This window comes from Panthera uncia, chromosome D1, assembly GCF_023721935.1.
Source record: "Panthera uncia isolate 11264 chromosome D1, Puncia_PCG_1.0, whole genome shotgun sequence".
Taxonomy (NCBI): domain Eukaryota; kingdom Metazoa; phylum Chordata; class Mammalia; order Carnivora; family Felidae; genus Panthera; species Panthera uncia.
The window spans coordinates 39952504-39974787 of record NC_064808.1 but is presented as its reverse complement, the minus strand read 5'-3'; the positions used below and the strand labels follow the sequence as shown (position 1 = coordinate 39974787).

Sequence of the window (22284 nt, the reverse complement as noted above, 5' to 3'; positions counted from 1 at the left end):
CTTTCCCACCCTCCTCATTTCTCAGCTCTTCCTTTCTTCCTTTTTAAAAAGCTTCTATTTTCTATGTATCTTTTATCAACTAGTTTCAAGTGCTTTCTGGAAGTAGGTGGCTATAAATAATAGATCCATGGTTGACTCAGCCTGGGGTTCTGGCTCTTTAATTAAGATAGTGATCTTTGTCCAGAAACCCACGTTTGTCTGGGTTATCTCTGGCTCCTCAAAACACCCACTGGATGGTCTATGTCGGCTTTGCTGATGACCAGGCCGGAAACCAACGTTTGTGTTCCAGTTCCCCACACAGGGACGCAGTGCAGGTGAGTGAGCATGGGATTTAGAGTCAAGCGGAATTGAGTTAGAGTTCCAGCTCAGCCACTGATTAGCTGAGTGAATTAGGGCAAATAGTTGAACCCTCATCTATAAAACAAGGACTGTTCACAGTCCTTACCTTGCTGGTTGTCATAAGGACTAAATGAAATAATGAGTGCAGAGGACTTAGCAAAGTACTCAGCACATAGTAAGGGTTGAATAAGTACTACAGATGTTGACAAGAATAACAATTAACAGCATTCATTGAGTACTCACTGAACACACAGCAAGTGCTCAATATGGGCATGACACGTCCTTAACTGAGAAGGCTGAAAGAAAGGCTGCCCGCCTGCCCACTGTTAGCTCTCCCCACTAGCTGAGCCCTGAGGGTGCATTTAGTACCTGTTCCAGAAGACGGCCCCTGAAATCTTCTGCATCTCTCCTAGGGTGGCTAGGAGGAGTGAGGACTTGCCACAGCCCACCTGCCCCACGATCATGGTCAGCTGGCCTGCAGGGAGGGCGGGGGGCAAATGGGACTAGGGCACCAGGGGGTCTGAATGACTATCCCCCAGAAAGACAGACAGACAGATACATGCAACCCTGGGACCCCCATTTGCTTCCCTCCTACCTAGAATCTCCCTTTGAGCCTTCCCTTCTGGAACTCTAGATCCTTCTTTTCACTCCCCAGTGTGGCCCAACTCTTCATGGTCCCAACAAAGGCCACTTTGGGTTCCATCTCCATCCCACCTCCATGCTCTGCTCATGCTGCTGTCTTTGCCAGAATACCCACCCTGCCTCATGGCCTGAGGGACCCTGCTCATTCTCAGGAGCCCCACCTCTTTCATGGCACATTCCCTGGCTACTGGGGACTGCTTTTCTTTCTGTGAAGCACCCATATGTCTGCAGCAGGTGGCTGGACATCAAGGTCCTGCTGTCTTGTCCTGTCCTTGCTGCTGACTCCCACCAGCATGGGTAGCCCACCTCTCTAGTGTTCATACCCCAGAGTACCCACCAAGAGTGAGCATTGAGCTGGTGCTCAATACATGCAGATTTTTCTTTTTCTCTCTCTGTCATTCAGTGGGACATGTGGAAGGGGCACTTCAGCTATGACTCTGAGGGGCACTCCCAAACCATGCTAGAGACATGAGCTGGGCCGTACCTCGTGGGATGCGGATGGTGATGTTGGACAGTGTGGGGATTCCATCAGGAGTCCACGTGAAGAAGCCTCCAATGATCTTTATTGGTGGTAGCCCACAGCCCAGAAAAGAATAGAAAGGCAACTGGGTTCTCAGTGTGAATGGTCTCTTGCCTCCCCTCCCGCCGTGAAAGCTAGAAACCCTGATTTCAGTCCCTGGATCACTTCCAGGGCAGGGGAGCGGGGGAATGGCCTTCTTCTGCTGACCCCTGCCTGAATCACCCTCTCTGAGATGACAGTCACGGGGTCCCACATTCAATGGAGAAGGAAAACTTGTCCCTGGTTTTGGGACTGCTATGGACCCTCCAGGCGGGCAGGGTGACCTCCAGAGCAGAGGACTCAGCATATAGGTCTCTGATGCTAAGCTCCCTCCTGGAGATGGTGCTGGGGGGCCAGACGTGGGGGTGCAGGTTCTAGGACTCACCTGGACGCAGTAGTTGTCAGCATCCCCATCTGCACTCGGAACCAGCCTCTGCAGTGGGGCCGTGAAGCCCCGACAGTCCTCTCGGGCTGGATGCTTGCGGTTCACAACCTTAAGGGGCTGGGAATGGTCAGGAGGAGGTGAGGGCCCACAGGACTGGAAGCTGTGCAGGGAAGGGAGTCCCCCCTCCTATGACAAGAAGCTGAGGCAGGACACAGCAGGGCACAGGCTACAGGCACTAGAGAAAAACACTGGTGGCAAGGGGAAGCCGGGCACTCACCACTGCCTGGTACTTGTTGGTTTGGCCCTGGGGCGCAGGCTCCCGGGGAGCACACTGCTCCTCGCGGATCTCTGCACTGGACAGGAACTCGCTCAGCTTTTGCACGCTGCAAAGGAAGCATAGAGACACCTCTCACCCTTGCCAGGGGCAGAGGGAAGGGGAGAGAGAGGAGGGTGCAGCCTGAGAGAGTGGCTCTGAGAAGGTTCTGGGTCCTGCGGTATTGTCCCCACAAAGCTCACACTGGAGGGAGACAGATCAGTGGGCATCCATGGTGGGCAGCTGATGTTATCAGTCAGCTAGACTGGATTAGGGTCTGGGTTAGGGTAAGATTGATTAGTTTTAGGGGTAGTTAAATGTTAAAGCTGGTTCATTGGTGTAGGGCTTTATCCATTACTGTTAGAGTTAAGGTTGGTCAGTGTTAAGTTTAGTTAGGGTTGGGATTGGTTATTAATAATAGCTAGTATTTACTGAGCACATACTGTATGCCAGACACTGTGTTTAATGCTTTATACACATATAATTAAGTCCTGCTGGGGGAGGTGTTATTAATCCCAATTCAAGGAGGAGAAGGCCTCAGCTACCCTGGTGACAGTGGTATCAAGAGTGTCTGCATATGGAAATGCTTCTGGGTCAGCACAAGGGAATTCCAACAGCTGCAGCATCCTTGGACCTGTGGTTTCTATACAGAATCACAGAGCTGGGCTGGGGTGGGGGTAGAAGGGTGATCATTAGAAGTCACAATGCCATGGCCAATTAAACTGAATCAGCACAGCCAAGCCTGGAAATAGGAGCTAATCTTCTTCCAGCCCTGGTTTAACTACTCCCTGGTTATATACTCCTTTGGCCACAATTCTGCTGAGTTATGCCTCCTTCCATCCTTGAACCCTGGCCAGAGCTTCCTTGTGTGAGTTGTTCCTTCCATCAGCGATTTTGTTCCAACAGCTATTTCCCCTTGCCAGCTTGTCTAGGACATGCTAGGGTCTCATGAGACCAGGGTGCCACTTTTCTCAAGGTTGAAGGGGCTTGGGTACTGTCTGGTCCCATTGGTGATGGGAAAGGACATAGCTGGCTCTCCCCAGAGGCATGCCAAGACCTAGCTTTCAAGGAGCTATTTCAGTGGTCCAAGGAGATCTTCACTCCAGGTATGGAACTCCCCAGCCAAAACCTCAACGCTCTACCCTCGGGTTTTCATTCCCAAGAGGGTGATGTCTCTGGGAGAGTGGCCACAGGGCTCTAGAGCTCAGACGTAGGGGCCTCCCAGAGCTGCAGGCTAAGGGGGGGACAGGACATGCAGGCACTTAGGGAAAGCTGCTTTACTGACCAGGGTCGGGAAGGCTCTGGGACCCGTGGAAAGAAGAGGGGATGTTCAGCCTGAGGAAGACAAAGATTCAGTGGATACCTTCTGAAATCCGAGGAGCTGGAGGAACAGGGCTCATTCTGGGTGGCTCTGGAGGGTGGAACTAGTACCAATGGGCAGAATTTGTGAGAAGATGCCAATTTTGGCTCAACATTGAATTTTTTTCTTTTTTTATAGAGTTGTCTTGCAGGTGCCATTGAGTTTCCTCTCCTTGGAGGTATGTAAGCCAGTTAGGTAATCCCTTCTCAGGGATGGCATGGAGGGGAGCCACACATGGCTATGTCCCTCAGGCCAACTATGACCGCCTTTAGCGAGGCCCAGATCAACGGGGAAGCATGACTTTGGACCAAACAGCTGTAGTTGTAGGGATCACTGGAGCAAGCCCTGGGGCCACCACACGAGCTGCCTGTCCAGTGATCTTGCTGGACCCTCTTCTCACCTGACTAGAGCTTTGACTGTCGACCGGACCACGCTGGACAGGAGGAACAGTGGTGTGACCAGGATGTGGAATAGCGAGAGGGAGGCGAAGGCCACCGAGGGCGAGAAGTCGGCCTCTTTGAAGAAGCTGACGTGGCCCACGAAGGTCTGTGGATAGAAGGACAAGTGAGGTATGTGACTCAGAGCATGGCCCTCTCCCATACTGGCAGCACTCGGCCCCTGGGCTGGAACAGGGGACCCAAGGAGAGCTTTCTGTTAGAGACACCTTCATCATCTTCAATCACCTCCTGGAAACGTCTCCAGCAAGCTCAGGACTTCACGCTGGAGGGCTGGGCTGCTGCACTCTGTCCTGCTCCCTCTTTGCCAGGAATGACCACAGGGAAGCCCTCAGCTTAGGTCAGCTCTGCCCCCTCAGACAGCAGTCCTCAGTCAGGGAAAATGTGGGCATGATCATTCCCAAACCACCTCCTCTCTGCCCTCGGCTACCTGGCTGGCTCAGCAGCCTCTGTGACCCAGGCTTCCCCAAGGAGCCAGGCCAGAACCAGCCCAATAAATCATGTCAAAAGTGAATTCCCAAGTGTGTCTGATGGCTGTAAACTCGCCACAGCTTAGGGACACCGGCCCCCAGGGGAAAAAAATGCATCTTTTTAAAGAACTGTGGCCGCCACAGACGCCAGGGATAGGAGCCCTGGGCGGTAGTGAGGGCTCGACCTTTCTGGAGGGGTCTACTTCGGGCCCCCACTGCTGGGCTTACACACAGCTTTGGTCAAAATTGCTTTAGGAAACCTCCACTGCAACATTTAATGATGTGGAGAATTATTCGTGTTCTTAAACTTTAAAAAGCAGGTTACAAAACTGCATGTGCGACACAATCCTATTTTTGTAAAAATGTCACAATATGTGCCTTAAAAAGAGACTGGAAAGAAACACGTTAAAGATGTTGCCAGTGGGACTGTGGGTGATTTAATTTCCCAACATGTCTGCAATAAACACGTCTTACTTTTATAATTAAAAAGTTTGATAGCTCTTTTTAAAAGAAAGTGAGATTTCTTTAAAGACGAAGCCGCAGGTCTTCTGGGCCCAGAGGCAGAGGCCCCGGTCTGCCTGGGGTCGGGGAGGCACTGCTGGGCATTACAGGCTTTCAATCTATTGCCCTATTTCCAGCCCCACTGCTGAGTGCATCATCCGAAGGCCTTGTGCAGAGAGGCCAAACCCTGGGCCGCCTCTCACTGCAAACACTCTCTGCCACCCACCGCATCCGGAGCTGGAGAAGGGATCCACTTACAATGAGGACAGCTGCAATGGGGATGGCCGTGTTCATGAAAACTGTGGAGGAAGCACAAGGGAAGTTTAGTGGGAGGGATGAGAGAGCTAAAAATGAAGCTGCCCGCGGTGGTCCGGAAGCAGTGCAGCCCATGGGGTCCCTTCTCCAGCCACCAGGGTGGAGCTGGGCAGAGTAGGGGCAGAACTCTAGCCTTGCGGTCCCTCCAGCTCCTTACCCTGCTTCCCTTAAGACTCTTGCCCCATGTGTCTGAGACCTGAGCCTTTAGACAAAAGCTTACATGCTTTTATTCTGCTCCAGGTGGTCAGCGGGAAGGAAGTCCCGTGAGAAGCGGTGAGAAAAGAGATTGGAGCATTGGCTGCCCTTGGCCAACTGTGAGGTCAGCCTCATGTGTTTCTGGGGGGCACTAGGTTGCTACCCCTTGTTCTGCCTTTGGTCCCTGTATCCCCCCAAGCCAGGTTCTCTCTGAGGCTTAGAGGGTTCCTCATCTCTCATGGCTCTTGGGAAGGATTTCAAACTCACTCACATTGAGGTATTAGTAACTAAGGACAGCTTAAAAGAGGGTCTCCCTAGGCTCTAAGGCTTAGAGTCCCTGCCTAGGTGGGGCAGGTGGTTTGCTGCAACAGAGGTCCCCTCCTTGTTCTGTTTAAAGTGTGGCCCTCGGACCCTTCATAGGGATCCCAGAGAGCAAAGGGAGCTGGACTTCAAGTCAGAGAAGGGTGGAGTCCCTGACCTTGGGCAGGTCATTTACCTTTCCCATTCCTTGGTTTCTTTACCTGATTTTTGTAAATGTGTACTTGTTCACACCCTCTGGATTCCTCCAAATAAGAGGGGATAATGTAAAGAAGATAATGTAAATAAGAGGGGAATGTGAACCTGGATGCTGCCTGAATGTCAGACCTCACAGGCTACTAGCTTAGCTCTGCTCCACAGGTCATGCTCCTCTAGCCCAAGGTGTGAGATGCTGGAGAGAGCCCTAACCCTGGGCCTAAACTTCCAGAGAGCAGCCTTCCTGGAATAAGAGATGACTATCTTAGCTGCCACCTTCCCATCTCCTCCTCCTTCCTTCCAGGAGCCTCTTCCAGACCAGCCCAGAAAAGAGTCTGGTTGTATAATTAGCCAAATTAAAGCAGAAGGAGCCAGGAGCCAGATCAGCCTGCTGTGCACATGGCCCCTATCTAATGAATGGCAAAGGTTCTGGAGACACTGAAGAATTACAAATGGTCAACACCATTCCAAGAAGCAGACTATCCACTTATTCCAAGAATCCTGTATGTACCAGCTAGTACATATACAGTGTATGCTGGAGATGTGGAACCCCAAATGGGTGGGAGAATATGGCCTCTGCCCACAGGGGCGTCCTTGTCTGAGGAAAGGGGCAGAGCTATGCCCTCAGGAAGCCCCTATTAAGATGGGGAGAGAGGGAGCATGCCTCGGGGAGTTCCCCAGCAGACGGAAAGACATTGGGCCCATTTTGGGGGAATTCCTAATCTGATGAGGGAAACGGCTCCAGGCATTGGAGAGCTCCCAATCTCATGGAGGAGACACAGCTGGTCTTGGGGCTTCTGCTAGTCTCTCTGGTCACAAGGCTTTTTACCAATACCAATATCATACCTGGCCTTTAGCCACCCTTCCTGAAGAAGGCGCCATGGTCTCCAGGTACCCTGCACAGTGCTACAGCTCTCTCTGTGTCTCTGGCAGGGGGGCACTTTAAACACAATCAGTTTTCCTACGGTATAAGGGACCCAGATCAGGGATGTAGGACATAGCACAGCCATCGTGGGCTGTGAAGAGGGAGGGGGAGGAGGACACCAGTAGGCCTGGGCCCTTGACCATCACCAACCATATAGCTCTGAACATTGGAGTAGCCACGTCCATCCCCTCCAGGACCAGTTATTCCAGAAAGCTCCTTTAGGGCAGGAGCCTCCTTCGGTTTCTCTCTTTCCCATCTCCATCAATTACCAGACAGGAGGGGTTCAAGCTAGAAAAGGCACTTGTGCACCACCCCTGGGCCCCCTCCCACACCTCTGGGGCTCAACTCCCAGCTCTAGAATAGGCTCGAAGTTAGGTTGCAAATTGGCCCAACTGTGCTTAGAAAGCAATCTGGTGCTTCGTAGCTAGAGACCCGCAGAAGTTCAGACCTTCTGATCCTGTAATCTCTCTCCTGGGAATTTATCTTGAAAAATCACTTAACAGAAGCACGAAGCTCTCAGCAAGATGGTGTTAGCTGCAGCGCTATCAGTCACAACAAAACCACAACCACAGCCGTAAAGCACCCAAAATGAAATTAACTGGCAACATCCAACAGGAGTGGCTGTTTTAGTAAAGTGGTACATCGACTCTGGGGGAGATTTTGCAGTCAGAAATGTGTGATAATGGGTATTTTGTTCTGCATGTTTTCTCTGGTCGTGATTTTTAAAATTTATTTTTTCCCTATTTTATTGTCTTTATTCTTGTAGCTGCCTGAAGTCCTTTGAGGAACGAGACAAGCTATAAATAAATTTGAAAATGAGTATTCCAATGCTGATGCAGCACCATGGAGAATGTATATGACATAATTAATTTCTGTCCTGTTCTGTTGTTGTACGGAGATGTTAGCCAGTGAAAATGTAATTTTCCACTTCCCTCATCCTCTCCTGGAAGGACAGCCTTTGTTCAGGGAGCTCTGGGTGCCATACAGGGTGGCAGATGGATGAAGGGAATCACTAGCTGCTTGTTTTCAAGGCCACTCTGAAGACCACCCCGCTGGGCCCTGGGGTGGACATGGCTGGCACTGGGGATGTCCGTGTCTAAGACTAAGGAGCCTGGGATGCCGCAGGCGCTGGCAGGTCTCTGAGCTCAGCAGACACTCCTGTACCCTAGTGAGGGTAGGGGGAAGGGAGCAGGGTGTCCCAGCTGTCACAAGTTGAAGACCAGAGGCCCTGCACCCATCTTCTTGAACCACATAAGGCCCTGGAAGACATTAAAGGTGGTGGAGGGGTGGGAAATCCGACCGAAAGTTCATTTCTCTCCAACTTTGGCATGGGGTGGGCTGACTCATCTTGATTTGATCCGGACAGGGGCGGGGTGGTGCGGAGACAAGAACATGATGGTGCTCAAATCTTGAGTGCTAGGGAGCCAGAAGTACTGTGAAATAATTCTAAGTGAAAGTAGAAGGTAGAAAATCATGTGTGAGTGTGGCACTGTTATGGAAAAGTTTAGCTGCGTGTAGGCAGGCCTGACATGCCACCTTCGAAAGTAAAAGTCTTTCTGTAATGGTGTAGACATATGGGTAGGTGTCGTTTTAACACCCTCCTCTCCAACTACCCTTTAAGAAGTATTCCTCCAAAGGGGCGCCTCGGTGGCTCAGTTGGTTAAGCGTTGAACCCTTGATTTCGGCTCAGGTCGTGATCTCACGGTTCCTGAGTTCAAGCCCCGCATCGGGGTCTGTGCTGAGAGCACAGAGCCTGCTTGGGATTCTCTCTCTCCCTCTCTCTCTCTCTCTGCCCCTCCCCTGCTTGCACGCACTCTCTCTGTCTCTCAAAATAAATAAAAATGTAAAAAAGGAAGTATTCCTTCAAAAATTATTTTTTTGCAGATCTCCTCTGTCCGCAAAAGGTGTTTGTGCTGGGTTCTGGGGGTAGAGCAGTGAGTAGCTGTGCCACTTTTCATACCCCCTCCTCCCCAAACAAAGCAAACAACAAATCAACCAAAACCAAGGCAGGGCTCAGATCAGCTGCTTCCCATGGCTTTGCTCAAGGAATGCTGCCCGGCCTTGTAGGTGCCAGCCTGCACCGCAATACCAGGAGCTTTTTATTTCCACAGCTTTGATAAATATTTCAGAAGCCATGTGTCCGGAGGCACAGCCAGCCATTTGTGCCTCTGGTTAACTTCATCTTTGTCTCCACGGAGGGCAGGGGAGCAGCTGTGGGCTCACAGCCAGGCCTCAATGCAGGTTGCACCTGCCAGAGGGGGAAGCGTATTTTGAGGTGCACAGGGCTATTTCCCATTCAGTGGGATAGTCAGTCTGAAGTCTACAGAGGGGAGGGAAAGGTGGCTCAGCTGCTGGCAGTGGAGGAAGTGTGGCAAGAGACCCTGTAGCCACACCGATTCTGCCCCTTCATAGATGCACCTGCCTGGCTCTCCCTCAGCCACCTCTCTGCCCAAGCAGGCCAGGATGTGCATCGGCTGGCCCAGCTAGTGGGAGGAGGGGCAGATACTGAAGAAGAAATTCACAGAAGCTGGAGGAGGAAGGGGGACCAGGTGCGGAGGTCACCTTGTCCTGCAACACTGGCTGCTCTGAGTCGGGGCCTCCACGGAAGAGACAGAAGCAAGACTTGCCAAGAATTGCCAGGCCCTGGCAGGTGCGGGGTGGCCTGAGAATGGGGTTCACCAGCACCATCCTGTCCAGCCCCACAACGCTGTCTGTGGCAGAGTTGGGTTTGGAGATATGTTTTTTGTTTTGCAGGGCATGGTTTGAGGCTGGTTACATCCCTCCCAGGAGGGTCCACCTGACTGTGGTTCAGACCAGCTGGGAAGAAAGAAGACCTTTGACCCCAGAATACTCAAAGAGGCAGCAAACATACCTGTCCTTTACTCAAACTCTTTCAGTGGCTCTCCTGCTTTGGGAGAAAACCTAGGGGTCTGAACACAGCACACAGGGTCCTGCATGATCTGGTCTTCTTACCCTCTCCTCACCGAATTATGCTCAAGTCTTGAACACACCATCATCCTTCTCACCTCTAGGCCTTTGTGCCTGGAACATTCTTCCTCTCATCTGTCTAACCTGTAGTCATCCTGACAAGGTTTCCTTGACACCCATGACCCCTAGAGATTAGGTTGGGTAGAACTCTTATGGGCATCTAGAATACCCCTTTCTGTTCCTCTCACAACACGGTTGCATGTCTGGCCTCCCTATCAGCCTGTGAGGAACCTGCAGGCAGGGACCACTATTTCTTCTCAGCACTGCACCCCCATACCTAGCACAGGTCCTGGCACATAGTAGGAGCTCACCAAATATTTATCAGATAAGTGATGAAAGAAACAAAACAAAAGTGGTCCATTTGGAACTGACCCATATCTCTGGCCTCACTGTTCATGGCATGGTCTCTCTCAGGACTGGCAGGGAGAGGATCATGCTTGCCTCCTCTTTAATGCACAAGGCCTCGGTAGAGTCTGACACAGAGAGAAGGCCTTGGGATGGGTGCTGAACAAAGGACAGAATGAACTGGCGGCATGTCTGTTGGTTGACTGGTAGGGCCTAGAACCCCTTTGTCACTCTTGCAAAGCTTATCCTCAAATACACGGCTGGGCTGGACATCTAGAATCACCTGCTTCTGCAGGGAAATAAGGATTGAACTGACTTCTCAGGGGAGTGGCCAAAGCACTTACCTCCAGCTTTTCCCCACTTAAGCTTCTACTCACTGAAATCCTGCCCTTCCTATGAGGTGCAGGTCAAGCCACCTCTCGCGTGAAGCTCTCGTGAACTCCCAGCCCATGGGCTTCCTTCTTCTCTGTTCTCGGCCATTTCCTGGCTGAGGACCTTGGAGAGTCCTCTCCCCTTCCTGAGCCTCACGAAAATGGGACAGTGGAACCACACACCTCACAAAGCTGTTGTGAGGATTAAGTGCACGTAGGCTCGCTAGGCAGCCAGCACAGAGCAGGTCCATACGGTTCAGTGCTCCCTGCCACTGTTTCATGTACGTCAGCGCTGACATCTCAGCAGAGTAAAAACTCCTGGAAAATGAGTAGCACAACTTAACTGTCTCTTGCATCCCTCCCAGTGCTTGGGCTGGGCTCACTCAACCCCGGCCGAGTGACTTACATCTCTTTTCCTTCAATTCTGGATTTTGATGGTAGGGAAACTGTAGCCATTTCCTTTTCATTCCCTGCACTGCCCTGCCCCGCACCAGCTCGGGGCTCTGATGGCAGGAGCATCAGATAGAGCACCAGAGCTACTCTGACTGCCTGGCATTCGATGACCAGACTGAAAGCCCAGCAGGCAGCACCGAGATGGACACCATCAGAAAACATGACTCTTGGGTTCCTCTTTGGCGCCAGGACCCCGTGGCTGGCGCCAGGGACGAGAATGAAAGATGCCCCATTACCTCAAGTCTAATGACCTGTGTCCTGATCCCTGGTGACAGGGAGCAGAAGGCAGGAAGTCCGGGAGGAGGTAAATGAAAACACACTGAAAGCATATACCCACAGCCAGGAGGTGCCCTTCCCACCCTGTCCCCCCACCCCCACCCCCACCCCGCCCTCCCTGCTGCTGACTAACAAACCCATCCCAGGAAGGGCAAATACCAAGTAAATAGCACTTAGCTTTCAACGCTCTCCCGGAGGGCTCTTCCCTTTCCCTCCCACTGTCCTCTTCCAGGGACCAGCCTGGGATGCTCTGTTTATCCCTCTAGGTCACTGATTCCTGGACAGGTGAGGGACCCTGAACAGAACCCCTGCTTGGCTCCAGAGTCCCTCACTCCTAACATAGTCATCTCAGCCCCTGACAACATGGCATCTCCTTTCCCCCACGTCCTCCTGGCCCCATGACCTTCACGAAGCCATGGCTTGGCTTCTGAGGGCCCCATGGGACAAAGAACACCTACTAGACAGGTTTTGGCGGGCTAGCCTGGGAACCTAGGCATCATAAAATGTTGTTGATATGCAATACATCCCAGGTTATAGTGTGGAATGCAGGAATCGAGCATACATCTCCTAGGAGCAAAGTAGTTGGGAGCTGCCCTCAACTATATGACCTGAGGCTGCCAGGAATCTTGGGGGCCTAGTGTTGTTTTCTTACTGCTTCCCTTCCCTAGCTTGCATCGAAGCAATAGGGAGCCTGCCCTACCCCGCCCTGCTGTGCTGCTGCTGGGAGGAGAAGTCACCTGGCTGTGGCCGGAAATCCTCCTCCACCTCAGCAGCTGTTCCCATTGATGAGATGTCTGGGAGCCAGGTGTCTAATTGGTTATACACAGTGTGGTGTTACTTTTACCACAACCAGGCCCAGGGGCAGGCAGAGCAGGAGGGTGGCAGAGAGGAGGGTGAAGAGGGCCTGGGCTGCAGGGGCTGGTTTCTCTGACCTCTTGAGATGTTCCTTCCCAATTTCTCCTATGCTGTGGAGCACTCAGCCTGAGAGTGCTCAGAGGCCCTGAGCACTGTGTTCAGGGCTGAGGGTAAAGAGGAGAGACCAGTGACCTGCGTGTCTTGGTGAGGAATCCAGGAAGCCACCACTGCCTGCCACGTTCATAGCTGCATTCTGAGAAAAGCAGTTCCTAGCAGGATTTTCTGCAGAAAGATGCCATGATTGGTGCCACGGATGGTGGATGGTCTGTCACTGTTGACCGTGGTAAGCCACAGGGCACCATGGTCTGGATGGGCACAGGAGAGTGGGACACTTGGGGTGCTCAGTGTAAGCCTTGCCCTGCGAGAACCTTCAGGTTGGGTGCTGGCCACCTGGCCCCACTGGACCCTCTCTCTAGGCAATATGAACACCAGGAACACACAGATGACCTGAGTGGCTATCTTATTTTCCATGACCCTGTCTGGGAGACATGGCCAGTGCGCCCTGCACTACTGGCCCACCACTGGCGACCCCCACAGCTGTGTTTCTTCCTGGCACACCAAAAGAACCAACCTCGACTGGCGGAGGTGGTCAGTAGTGTCCGTCTCTCCTAATTTCCTTCTCTGTTTCCCACTCCCATCAAAGCCCATTCTTGGTTGTTTCTCTTCTACTCAGAGAAAATAGCCTGAAATGGTGCCCCACTGTGTCCTAAGTTTTTTTTCACCCCCACATCAGTGCCCAGCCCTTTGTGAAAAATAGCACAAGATGCCAAAGGATCTAGTCTGAGCCATGCTTTTAACCTCAGGATTGACCTCAGGAGGACACCCCCTCTGGGCCTCCATTTCTCATCTGTAAAATGGTTTTCCCAAATGGCAGAAAACATTTTCTTTATGTGGGGCTTGAACTCACAACCCTGACATCAAGAGTCACTTGCTCTACCCACTGAGCCAGCCAAGTGCCCCTCCACGGATCTATCTTTTAACTCACAAATGTCCTCTTCAGCTATATTAATTCATTTAAGCTTTACACTTGAGTTGTTTTGTTTCCTTTTTGTTTTTTGTTTTTTCTCTCTGGGGGCTTCTACTTGGCCCTTCCTACCATACTGGCTCTTAAACTGGACAGGCCAGGGAACCAGGGTGAGGTATAGCAGCTGCTAACTACTTCCATCCCAATTATGCACTTGGGCGGTGGCCACCACCGCAGGGTGGGGCCACGGAGCCACTAGACCAACTGTGAGATCAACTTGGGCCAGGACTCCATCAGATCTCCATAAGCCCTGGCCTGACCTGGGGACCACTGTCCACCAAATTGATTTCGATAACTAAATTTTTAATTTCTAGAATTCCCTTTGGCTCTTTTCCCCCTGATACTTATCTGTTTTACCTTGTGGGTTTTACACTTTCCTTGAGCTCTTTAATTATTTTAAACATACTTACTAACTCTTTCAGACTATTCTATCATTTCCAGGTTTGAGGGAATAATTTTTTTTTTTTTTTTTTTTTTTTTTTTTTTGCACTTGCTGACTCTTACTCTGCTGGTACATTTTTCTCAGGTGGATTTTTGTTTCTTTATTATTAGCTTATTGTTCTACAGGAGCATTTGCCACTAGAGCCCCATGTTCTCTGGAAAGCGGTTTTAATACATATGTCTGCTGGGACCCCAAGAGGTTTTTTTTTTTTTTTTTTTTTTACCAGTTTTGGTCTTTTTTTCCCCCTTTCTCTCTGTTCTGGGCTTAGGGTTTCCTAACCACTTGGTTAATACAGATTCAGTCTCTACATCTGTGAGTATCTTTCTCCTCCTCATACCCCAGGTAGTTAGAAGCTTCCTTGGAGCCGCATCCAGGGCAGGGAAGGGAAGCTCAGTCTGATTTACTTAAAGAAGTCCTCACAGGGGCGCCTGGGTGGCTCAGTCCGTTAAGCGTCCGACTTCGGCTCAGGTCACGATCTCACTGTCCGTGGGTTTGAGCCCTGCGTCGGGCTCTGTGCTGACTGCTTAGAGCCTGGAGCCTGTTTCAGATTCTGTGTCTCCCTCTCTCTCTGACCCTCCCCTGTTCATGCTCTGTCTCTCTCTGTCTCAAAATTAAATAAATGTTAAAAAAAAAAAATAAAAAAAAAAAAAAAAAAAAGAAGTCCTCACACTCCGGAGAATCCAAAACTGTTGCTATATATTCATTTACTGCAGCCTCCCCATAACAGATCAGCTCAATGGAGTATAAAAGACCTCCTTTGTCTCTGTCATCACTGTCTTTTTTTTTTTAAATTTTTTTTTCAACGTTTTTTATTTATTTTTGGGACAGAGAGAGACAGAGCATGAATGGGGGAGGGGCAGAGAGAGAGGGAGACACAGAATCTGAAGCAGGCTCCAGGCTCCGAGCCGTCAGCCCAGAGCCTGACGCGGGGCTCGAACTCACGGACCGCGAGATCGTGACCTGGCTGAAGTCGGACGCTTAACCGACTGCGCCACCCAGGCGCCCCAATGTCATCACTGTGTCTTGAGGGCCAGGACAGTGTCCTGCCCGCAGCAGGCTGTCGATATACATTTGATTTGCTGGGCACGTGACTGAGGACACTGTGACTTCCAGGGGCTCTGCTCCAAGCTGGAGGCTCACCTGGATTGGGTGATGATGATAAAGACTCGAGCTTTGGCCACCTCTGCTCCCTCCCTCAAGCCTGGACACCCAGCACACAGGGCTGGCTGGTGGGGTAGACTCACTGGAAATGGAGGTGTAGACGGCGAAGGCTCTGAGGCTGGTCATCTCCTTCCTGCGGGTCATCTCCACGCGTGTGCAGAAGATGTTCTCCCAGGCGTACAGCTTGAGCAGCTTGATGCCACGGAGCATCTCGTTGGTCTGCTTCAGCCTCTCGTTGGAATACTCCTGCCAGGGGTCACCAAGTCAGAGAGGGGTTTCCTTTGCCCCTGGCCCAGCCAAGAGGAAGGAGCCAAGTCAATGCCCTCATCACTTCACAGGCAATGCCCAGCTCCCGAGCCCATGGGGACGCTCCCTTGCTTTCTCCACTCATCCCCTCCCACAGACAAAGAAACGGAGGCCTGGACAATCAAGTAACCTGCTTAAGGTCAACGATAGTGTGGATATATGTGTGTATGGCTGTTTGGTGGCATCTGGGGGAAGAGTGAAGAGCTTCGCTGATGTATAGGGAAAGGGAGCAAGCAGCCGCATGGGGGAAGGATGGGGAAAAGGGGCGCGAGCACCCTGGGGACGCTCACTCACCAGTGTGCTCCTCTGGGCCTGGGAGAGCTTGGTGGCCACAAAGTACTGGACGGGGGCCAGTAGGATGATGACAGCTGCCCCAATTAAGGCACTGACTCCAAGGATGTAGTAGAGGAGAATCACACCCACGACGATCTGAGGGAGGGTCATGGGGGTGAGTTTCCTTTGACCTGGTAGTCGCCATGGGGGAAGCGGTGTTGGCAACCCCTTTCCCCAGGCCCCTAGAGAGGGACATGCCTTGGTGCCCAGGTTTCCGAGTTGTCCCCAGGGGCCAGAGGAGGAGGTGTGACAAAGCAATTTCAGAAAGAGGTATTAACATGATGGGCTCTCATGCAAGCAGTGGCTTTCTGGGCTGATAACAAACTGCATTTATCTGTAAGCCTGCTGAACCATTAACTCTCTCCAAATCTACCTTCCAGATGGAAGTCTCAGAGCTGAGGTTGCACAATGAGTGTAACAGCACCTTTTGTTCTGTTGGCTGGCTGGCAAGGCTGACGGTTCCCTCACACTGGGGAAAAAGTGACACATGAGCAAAGGGGCACTGCCGTATCCATGCCAGACAAAACCGGTCCAGGGTCTGAGAGTTCATTTTTCATTCTCAGGCTCCTGGCATCTTTTTTAAAATAAAATATGAACTGTCTTCTATTACACCAATTATTACATATATAAGAAAATGAAAATGATCTCTTAAATTTATGACATCATGTAGAGTGGTTTTTGGATGAAAATACAAGTTTTTATAATTCTTAGAGGCATATACATTTTATAATCTATAATATATATACACATATGTACATGAAGGCTGGTATCTTTAATGTTTTAGTGAATCTGGCAAGTATTCTCTGAAAAGAGAATTATTCTGGCTTTATGCAAATGACTGCCTACTTCTGAATATTTATGAGAAGTGTAAATTACTCTTGCCAGCCCCTGAAGCATCAAGCTGACAATTTCTCAGGTTGCCTTCAAAGGCAGACAGCTCTAAATTCAGGGATTATTCTAGAGGAACAGATGTGCTGTCTTCCTTAATTGGAAAAAAAAAAAAAAGTCTGCCTGGGTTGGCCTTGCACTCTACACCAAATTGGCACTAAGCTCCTTGCACTACCTCGAGGGCAGAGGTGGGCGGTTTTGTAATTTCTCTTAATCACAGAATGCCTCTTGTATTAGCAGGATCTTAGGGGCTGGTAAGTGACCCCTTTACCACCTGCCTCCCAGTGTTTCACTGATGTTAAATGCTGACACGGGGGTGCAGAGAAGCACGTTGGGAAATAAAGAAACTCCTACTCCTGCCAGGCTCTGCTTCCATCACCCTACCCAAAAATTATCCCTGGCATCCAGTGTTTTCATTAGCTGTCCTCAGATGGAGGCAATCAGGGCATATTGTTCAGCGGCTTGGGTAGAGCCAGACACCAAGGAAGCTCCAAGAGCACTCCCAGAGTCACCACCATGGCACCTGCTGGGGGTCGGTGCCTGAACCTCCACCACGTGCAAGTGCTGGCAGCTGCTGGAACAAGACCTGGAGACACAGCTGCTGCTGATGCCAGGCTCCTCCTCCTCCTCCACCCACCCCTTGTCATGCTCCCTAAATTCTTCTGTCCACTCTTCTATTCTGAGGGGTCTGAGTGGACCTTACAGGAGAATATATCAGAAAGCAGCGATTCTGAGTATGCAAAGCAAGTGTGGGGAATACAAGGGCTATGTTAGCTCCTATTTACAAGTTAGGAAAGTGATCTAGTATAATAGTGGGGAGATCACTGTCCCCGGAGTCTGCAAGCCTGAGTTTGAATGCAGTCTCAGCACTTAGCTGTGCAATCTTAGGCAAGTTACTTAACCTCTCTGAGTTTCAGCTTCTTCATCCTTACCATGGTGATTTTAATGCCCACTTAGCAGGACTTCTGTGAATATTAAATGAATATATATGATAAGCACCTAGAATAATACCTGGCCCATAGAGATCAAACCAGGCGGCAACCCTTTTCTTAAACAAACAAACAAACAGGCCTCATGGGAATTCTGTCACTAGGGAAGCACGGAAAGGAGATACTTGGGTATATGGCACAGCTACCGGCTCACTGTGTGCCCCACCCCTCCAGTGCCCACGGGATGAGGAATCAAAGAAGTCCCCACTATTGCCGAGTTCCTTAACACGGCATCCAAGAGCTTCAGGGGGCCAGTCCAGCCCCTGAAATCGTAGGCAAAATGTGTGAACACACATTTGTTTTTCTGAGAAGCTTTTATTAGACTGTCAAAAGTATGTGTAGGTCAGAGGTTGCCTAGGGCTGGGGGAGGGGATGAGAAGTGACCACCAATGGGTACGGGTTTCCCTTTGGGGTGATGAAAGTGTTCTAAAAGTGTGACAATGCTAGGGGCGCCTGGGTGGCTCAGTCGGTTAAGCCACCGACTCTTGATTTCTGCTCAGGTCATGACCTCACCGTTCGTGAGTTTGAGCCCTGTGTGGGGCTCTGCGCTGACAGTGCGGAGCCTCCTTGGGATTCTCTCTCTCCCTCTCTCTGCCCCTCCCTGGCTCACTCTCTCTCTCTCTCTCAACATAAACAAACATTAAGCAAAAATAAATAAATAAACTTAATAAAATTGTAATGATGGTCGCACAACTCTGAATATGCTAAAACTCACTGAATCATACACTTTAAATGGGTGAATTATATCTTAATGAAGCTTTTATCAAAAAAAGTATATGTGACCAAAAAAAGATTACAAATCAAGGAGAGTTCCCGGGGATAAAGGAGAGGGGCTCCTGAGCTAGTTTCAGTATTTCCAAAGGCGACCCAGGCTGCACACAAGATCCTGGCTAGGTTGAAAGGATTGGATCAACTCCACGTGGGAACACTGGGTCTTGAGGGCTGGTTAAAGCTCTAAGTGGCAAAGGTATAGCCAGCCTTTAAGGAATTAAAAGTGGAAAACCAAATGATACTTCATGATAAATAAACAAAGGTAAGTAGTGGAGATAAAAACTACCACCCCCTGGGTGTTGGGAGGGTTAACTGCATAAGTGACAGAGGCTGGGGCAGGCAAGGATTATTTTTTCTTTTAATTTTTTTAATGTTTATTTATTCTTGAGAGAGAGAGAGAGAGAGAGAGAGCACAAGCAGGGGGAAGGGCAGAGAGAGAGAGAGACACACACACAGAATTGGAAGCAGGCTCCAGGCTCCAACCCGTCAGCACAGAGCCCGATGTGGGGCTCAAACCCATGAATAGTGAGTTCATGACCTGAGCTGAATGAAGTTGGATGCTTAACTGACTGAGCCACCCAGGTGCCCCTGGGGCAAGGGTTATTAGTATTAGCATTGTTAGCAATGATGTACGTGCAATAAACGTTATAAATAGTAGTAATGATAATCTGGTGGACAAATGAAATCTTAATGAAGATTTTGGTGGACAAAATCTTTCAAAAGAGGTTGTTTAAGGGGACATAATAGAAAGTGTTCTTGTGGATAAAAGACTGGTAACTATATTAGATGAACTCTCCAGGCCCTTCTATGGCTTCTTTTTTTAAAAAAGTTTATTTATTTATTTTGAGACAGAGAGAGAGAGAACTCTCATGAGTGGGGGAGGGGCAAAGAGGGTGGGAGAGAGAGAATCCCAAACAAACTCTGCACTGTTAGCATGGAGCCCGACATGGGGCTCTACCTCATGAATTGTGAGATCAGGACCTGAGCTGGAATCGAGAGTAGGACACTCAACCAACTGAACTACCCAGGTGCCCCTTTCTATAGCTTCTGTAGTCACCAATCCATCTTGGTAGAGCTGGGGGGAGGACGGTGGTCTAGACATGGATAAGTGGTAATGGGGGATGGCATACAGGGCTGTCCCCATAAAAAGGACCATCAGATTCCTTGTCCTACGTCCCCATCAAGATGCCTAGCTGACTCTCTCTGTTCTATTTTTCTTTAAAGTCTTTCAAATATAAGTTTTACAGGTAAGAAGGACCAATAAAAATCACTTGAGATAAAGTTTTGTGGAATCTGCGTCCTAAGAACCAATCGATTCTGAACTGGTAAAGTCCTCACTCAAACCAAAGTCTGCAATTTCCAGGGATCTGATATTTACTTAGTGACTGCTCTAGGCCGGGCACTCTGCTTGGTGCTTTACTTACATCGTCTAATTGACTCATCATAGCAACACCAGAGGGTAGGAATCATCCCCTTTTCATAAATGAGGAAATTGAGGCTCAGACAGGTTAAGTATTTGAATCAACTGGTTTCACCAAAGTCCAGGCACTTTCCTCTATACCAGGCAGCCTCTGTGGAGCCTGCAGGGGTTCTGGGATTCACCAGAGTGAAGCCAAGTCCATGGTCAAAGCTCCAGATGAGAGACAGAGCAGACCAGACCAGGAGTCAGGAAAACCACGCCAAGGATTCTCCTGCTATCGTTGGGGGAGAATGCACCTCCTTCAGAACCATCCCCAAAGGTTGTTTGGCTTTAGAAATAATGATGTTTTTGATTTTCAAGAACAACACATGCTTACTTGAGAATTTAGAAATGCATAAAGAAAATAAAAGTCACTCGTAACCCCACCTTGTGGCCTTCTAGTTCTTTTTTCTGGGTGAGTCTGTGCCAATGTGTACACGTACATGTATTCCAATTTAGCGTGAAGCTCACTGCATGTACTCTTTTGTAACCTTTTTGGCTTAAACATCCATCATGAACACTTTTCAGTGTAATTAAGTACTTTGTTGTAACATAACTTTTAATGTCTGCAAAAATGTTCCACATATGATTATCCCATAGTTTTTTTTTAAGGCTGGCTGCTTTTTGAGTGCCTAAATGACAAGAGAGATAGCTAGACTGTTTACAGAGTGTGAGCGAGTATTGGAAGCCAGGGTACACACCATGGAGACCCCAAGGGTGTGGAAGGTGCAGGCAAACATGGAATGGAAGATGGTGAGCCCCTAGTCACTGGGCATGTACCAGCAGATTCTGACTTTGTGCCCCCCACCCCCACCCCAGACACACATCCCTTACCTGTACTGGCATGGCCCAAAGGTTTGGGCACAGGAAGAAAAACCACATGAGCTGGTTGGTGTCAATGGCAACCAGGTTGCAGATCTGCCCAGCTGTCATGTCCCCCATGGACAGGTTGGAGGTGGACAGGTGCATAATTTTATTGTAAATCTTGGTCTGGAAATGAGAGCAGAGTATTTCACATTTGTCATCATCATCATTCTAATCCGTCTCCCAGATGCCATGTGTCTACAATATGCCAGTGCCTTCTCAGTCATTCCTCCACGGGGCCCCAGAGCAGCTTTGTAAGGGGGCACTGCATTAATGGTTCCAATTTTACAAATGAGGTAACTAAGGCTCAGAGAGGCAAAGGCCTTTGATTACAGAACAAGCAAGTCAGAAAAGCAGCATTCACATGAGGAATCCTTGCCAGCATGGCAAGCTACTTCCCCAGCAAAGCAAGACCTCTCCCTTGGGGACAGGACTTAATTAGCTCTTAAATCTTAAAAGTGATCTTCGTGTCCTGTTGTATTCTTGGTTTGCCAGAGGCCAGTGGAGAACACACTTCATAAAAATGATAAAGTGGGGCAGCTGTCTGTTTTAATGTGGCTGTCTTCAACCAGGGGAGGGGTGTGTTTGGAGGCCGTGTCTTGTCTTAACTGAGACTTGAAACAAAACAAGGGATCAGCTTGGGAAGGTCTTTCGTGAGACATGACATACAAGTATCGATCAGCCCCACCACCATGGGAGTCCTGCCCCCAGAGGACCTTGTTCTGTCTCCTCAGGGCAGATGGGGAGCAGCCATGGAAATGGCTCCCTGTGGGCTCTGATCCTAAAAGCTCTGTGTGCAGAGTGATCGTGCCTCCTAGAAACATGGCAATTTTCAAGTTATGTGCTCTTAAACAAGGAGAAATGCATTTCTGTCTTCAACGTCCTAGGGATGCCTCCTCTTAAATGAAATTCTATTGTGCATTCTGTTGTCAGGTGGACTCCCAGTCCTAAATTCATCTTTTGTAAAACCCAAGCTTTCTTGTGGATCAGGTCTGCTTAAAGCATGAACCTATCGTATGTCTTTTTTGAGTTTATATACACCATGGGTACAGTTTAAAATAATGGCAATGACATTTTTGGACAGATCTAGGCACGGCCCAGGTTATGTGAAATCAGTCTTCAAAGAATAATAGTAAATTTAGTTTTAGTGAAGTAGGAACATAGAGTAATCTATCAAATAAAGCATTATTAAGTAAAGGCTAGGATACACAGAAATCCACAATTGACTGATAGCTGGTTTATGTCCACAAATTATATATATAATACAAGCATGGGGCTTAATAACTTTTCATTCAAGAACTGTCATTCTTCTCAAACCCATGAAGACGTAGACCTTTATCTACAATTTTATGTAAATCTCTGAAAAAAAGGTTTGTTCTTCTAATTTGTTTTATAATTAATACCAGCAGTTTCTTTTTGTGGCATATGAATTTAGCTCTCCTGGATTCAGACAGTTTGATAAGAACAATTACATGCTAATCCATTTAAAAACCATATTTGGCTCTTTTAGCGTAATTGGAAAATACTGGGCTAGTGTGTAATTTATGACCTACAAGTAGAAAGATTTAATTACAAAACTGACTACAAAATTGGCTGTTGTCTATGGTGGTATGTGCCTGCCAGTCAATGGAAGAGTCTGCGCAGAGGCTGAGATTTTCAGAGAGGTTTTCTGAACTGAGAAATGACTTTGTTCTTCCTAGCTTTGAGCCCCTGTGAATCTCAGAGGG

The 22284-nt window shown here is 49.4% G+C and overlaps 2 protein-coding genes across 2 annotated transcripts in view; one reads left to right on the top strand and one right to left on the bottom strand.

Annotated features, from left to right (window-relative positions):
- The window catches only part of LOC125913211 (L-lactate dehydrogenase A chain), a 968541-nt gene that overhangs the window by 141177 nt on the left and 805080 nt on the right, over window positions 1–22284 (top strand). The window lies entirely within an intron of this gene.
- ABCC8 (ATP binding cassette subfamily C member 8) overlaps window positions 1–22284 on the bottom strand; it is a 77566-nt gene that overhangs the window by 31297 nt on the left and 23985 nt on the right. Inside the window, exons 8-15 of the mRNA XM_049618428.1 lie at window positions 20528–20683; window positions 15548–15682; window positions 15031–15193; window positions 5283–5323; window positions 3999–4144; window positions 2203–2308; window positions 1466–2111; window positions 709–814 (exon numbers count right to left, since the gene is read on the bottom strand). Coding sequence (XP_049474385.1) covers window positions 709–814; window positions 1466–2111; window positions 2203–2308; window positions 3999–4144; window positions 5283–5323; window positions 15031–15193; window positions 15548–15682; window positions 20528–20683 — 1499 coding nt within the window. The remainder of the gene's footprint in view (window positions 1–708; window positions 815–1465; window positions 2112–2202; window positions 2309–3998; window positions 4145–5282; window positions 5324–15030; window positions 15194–15547; window positions 15683–20527; window positions 20684–22284) is intronic.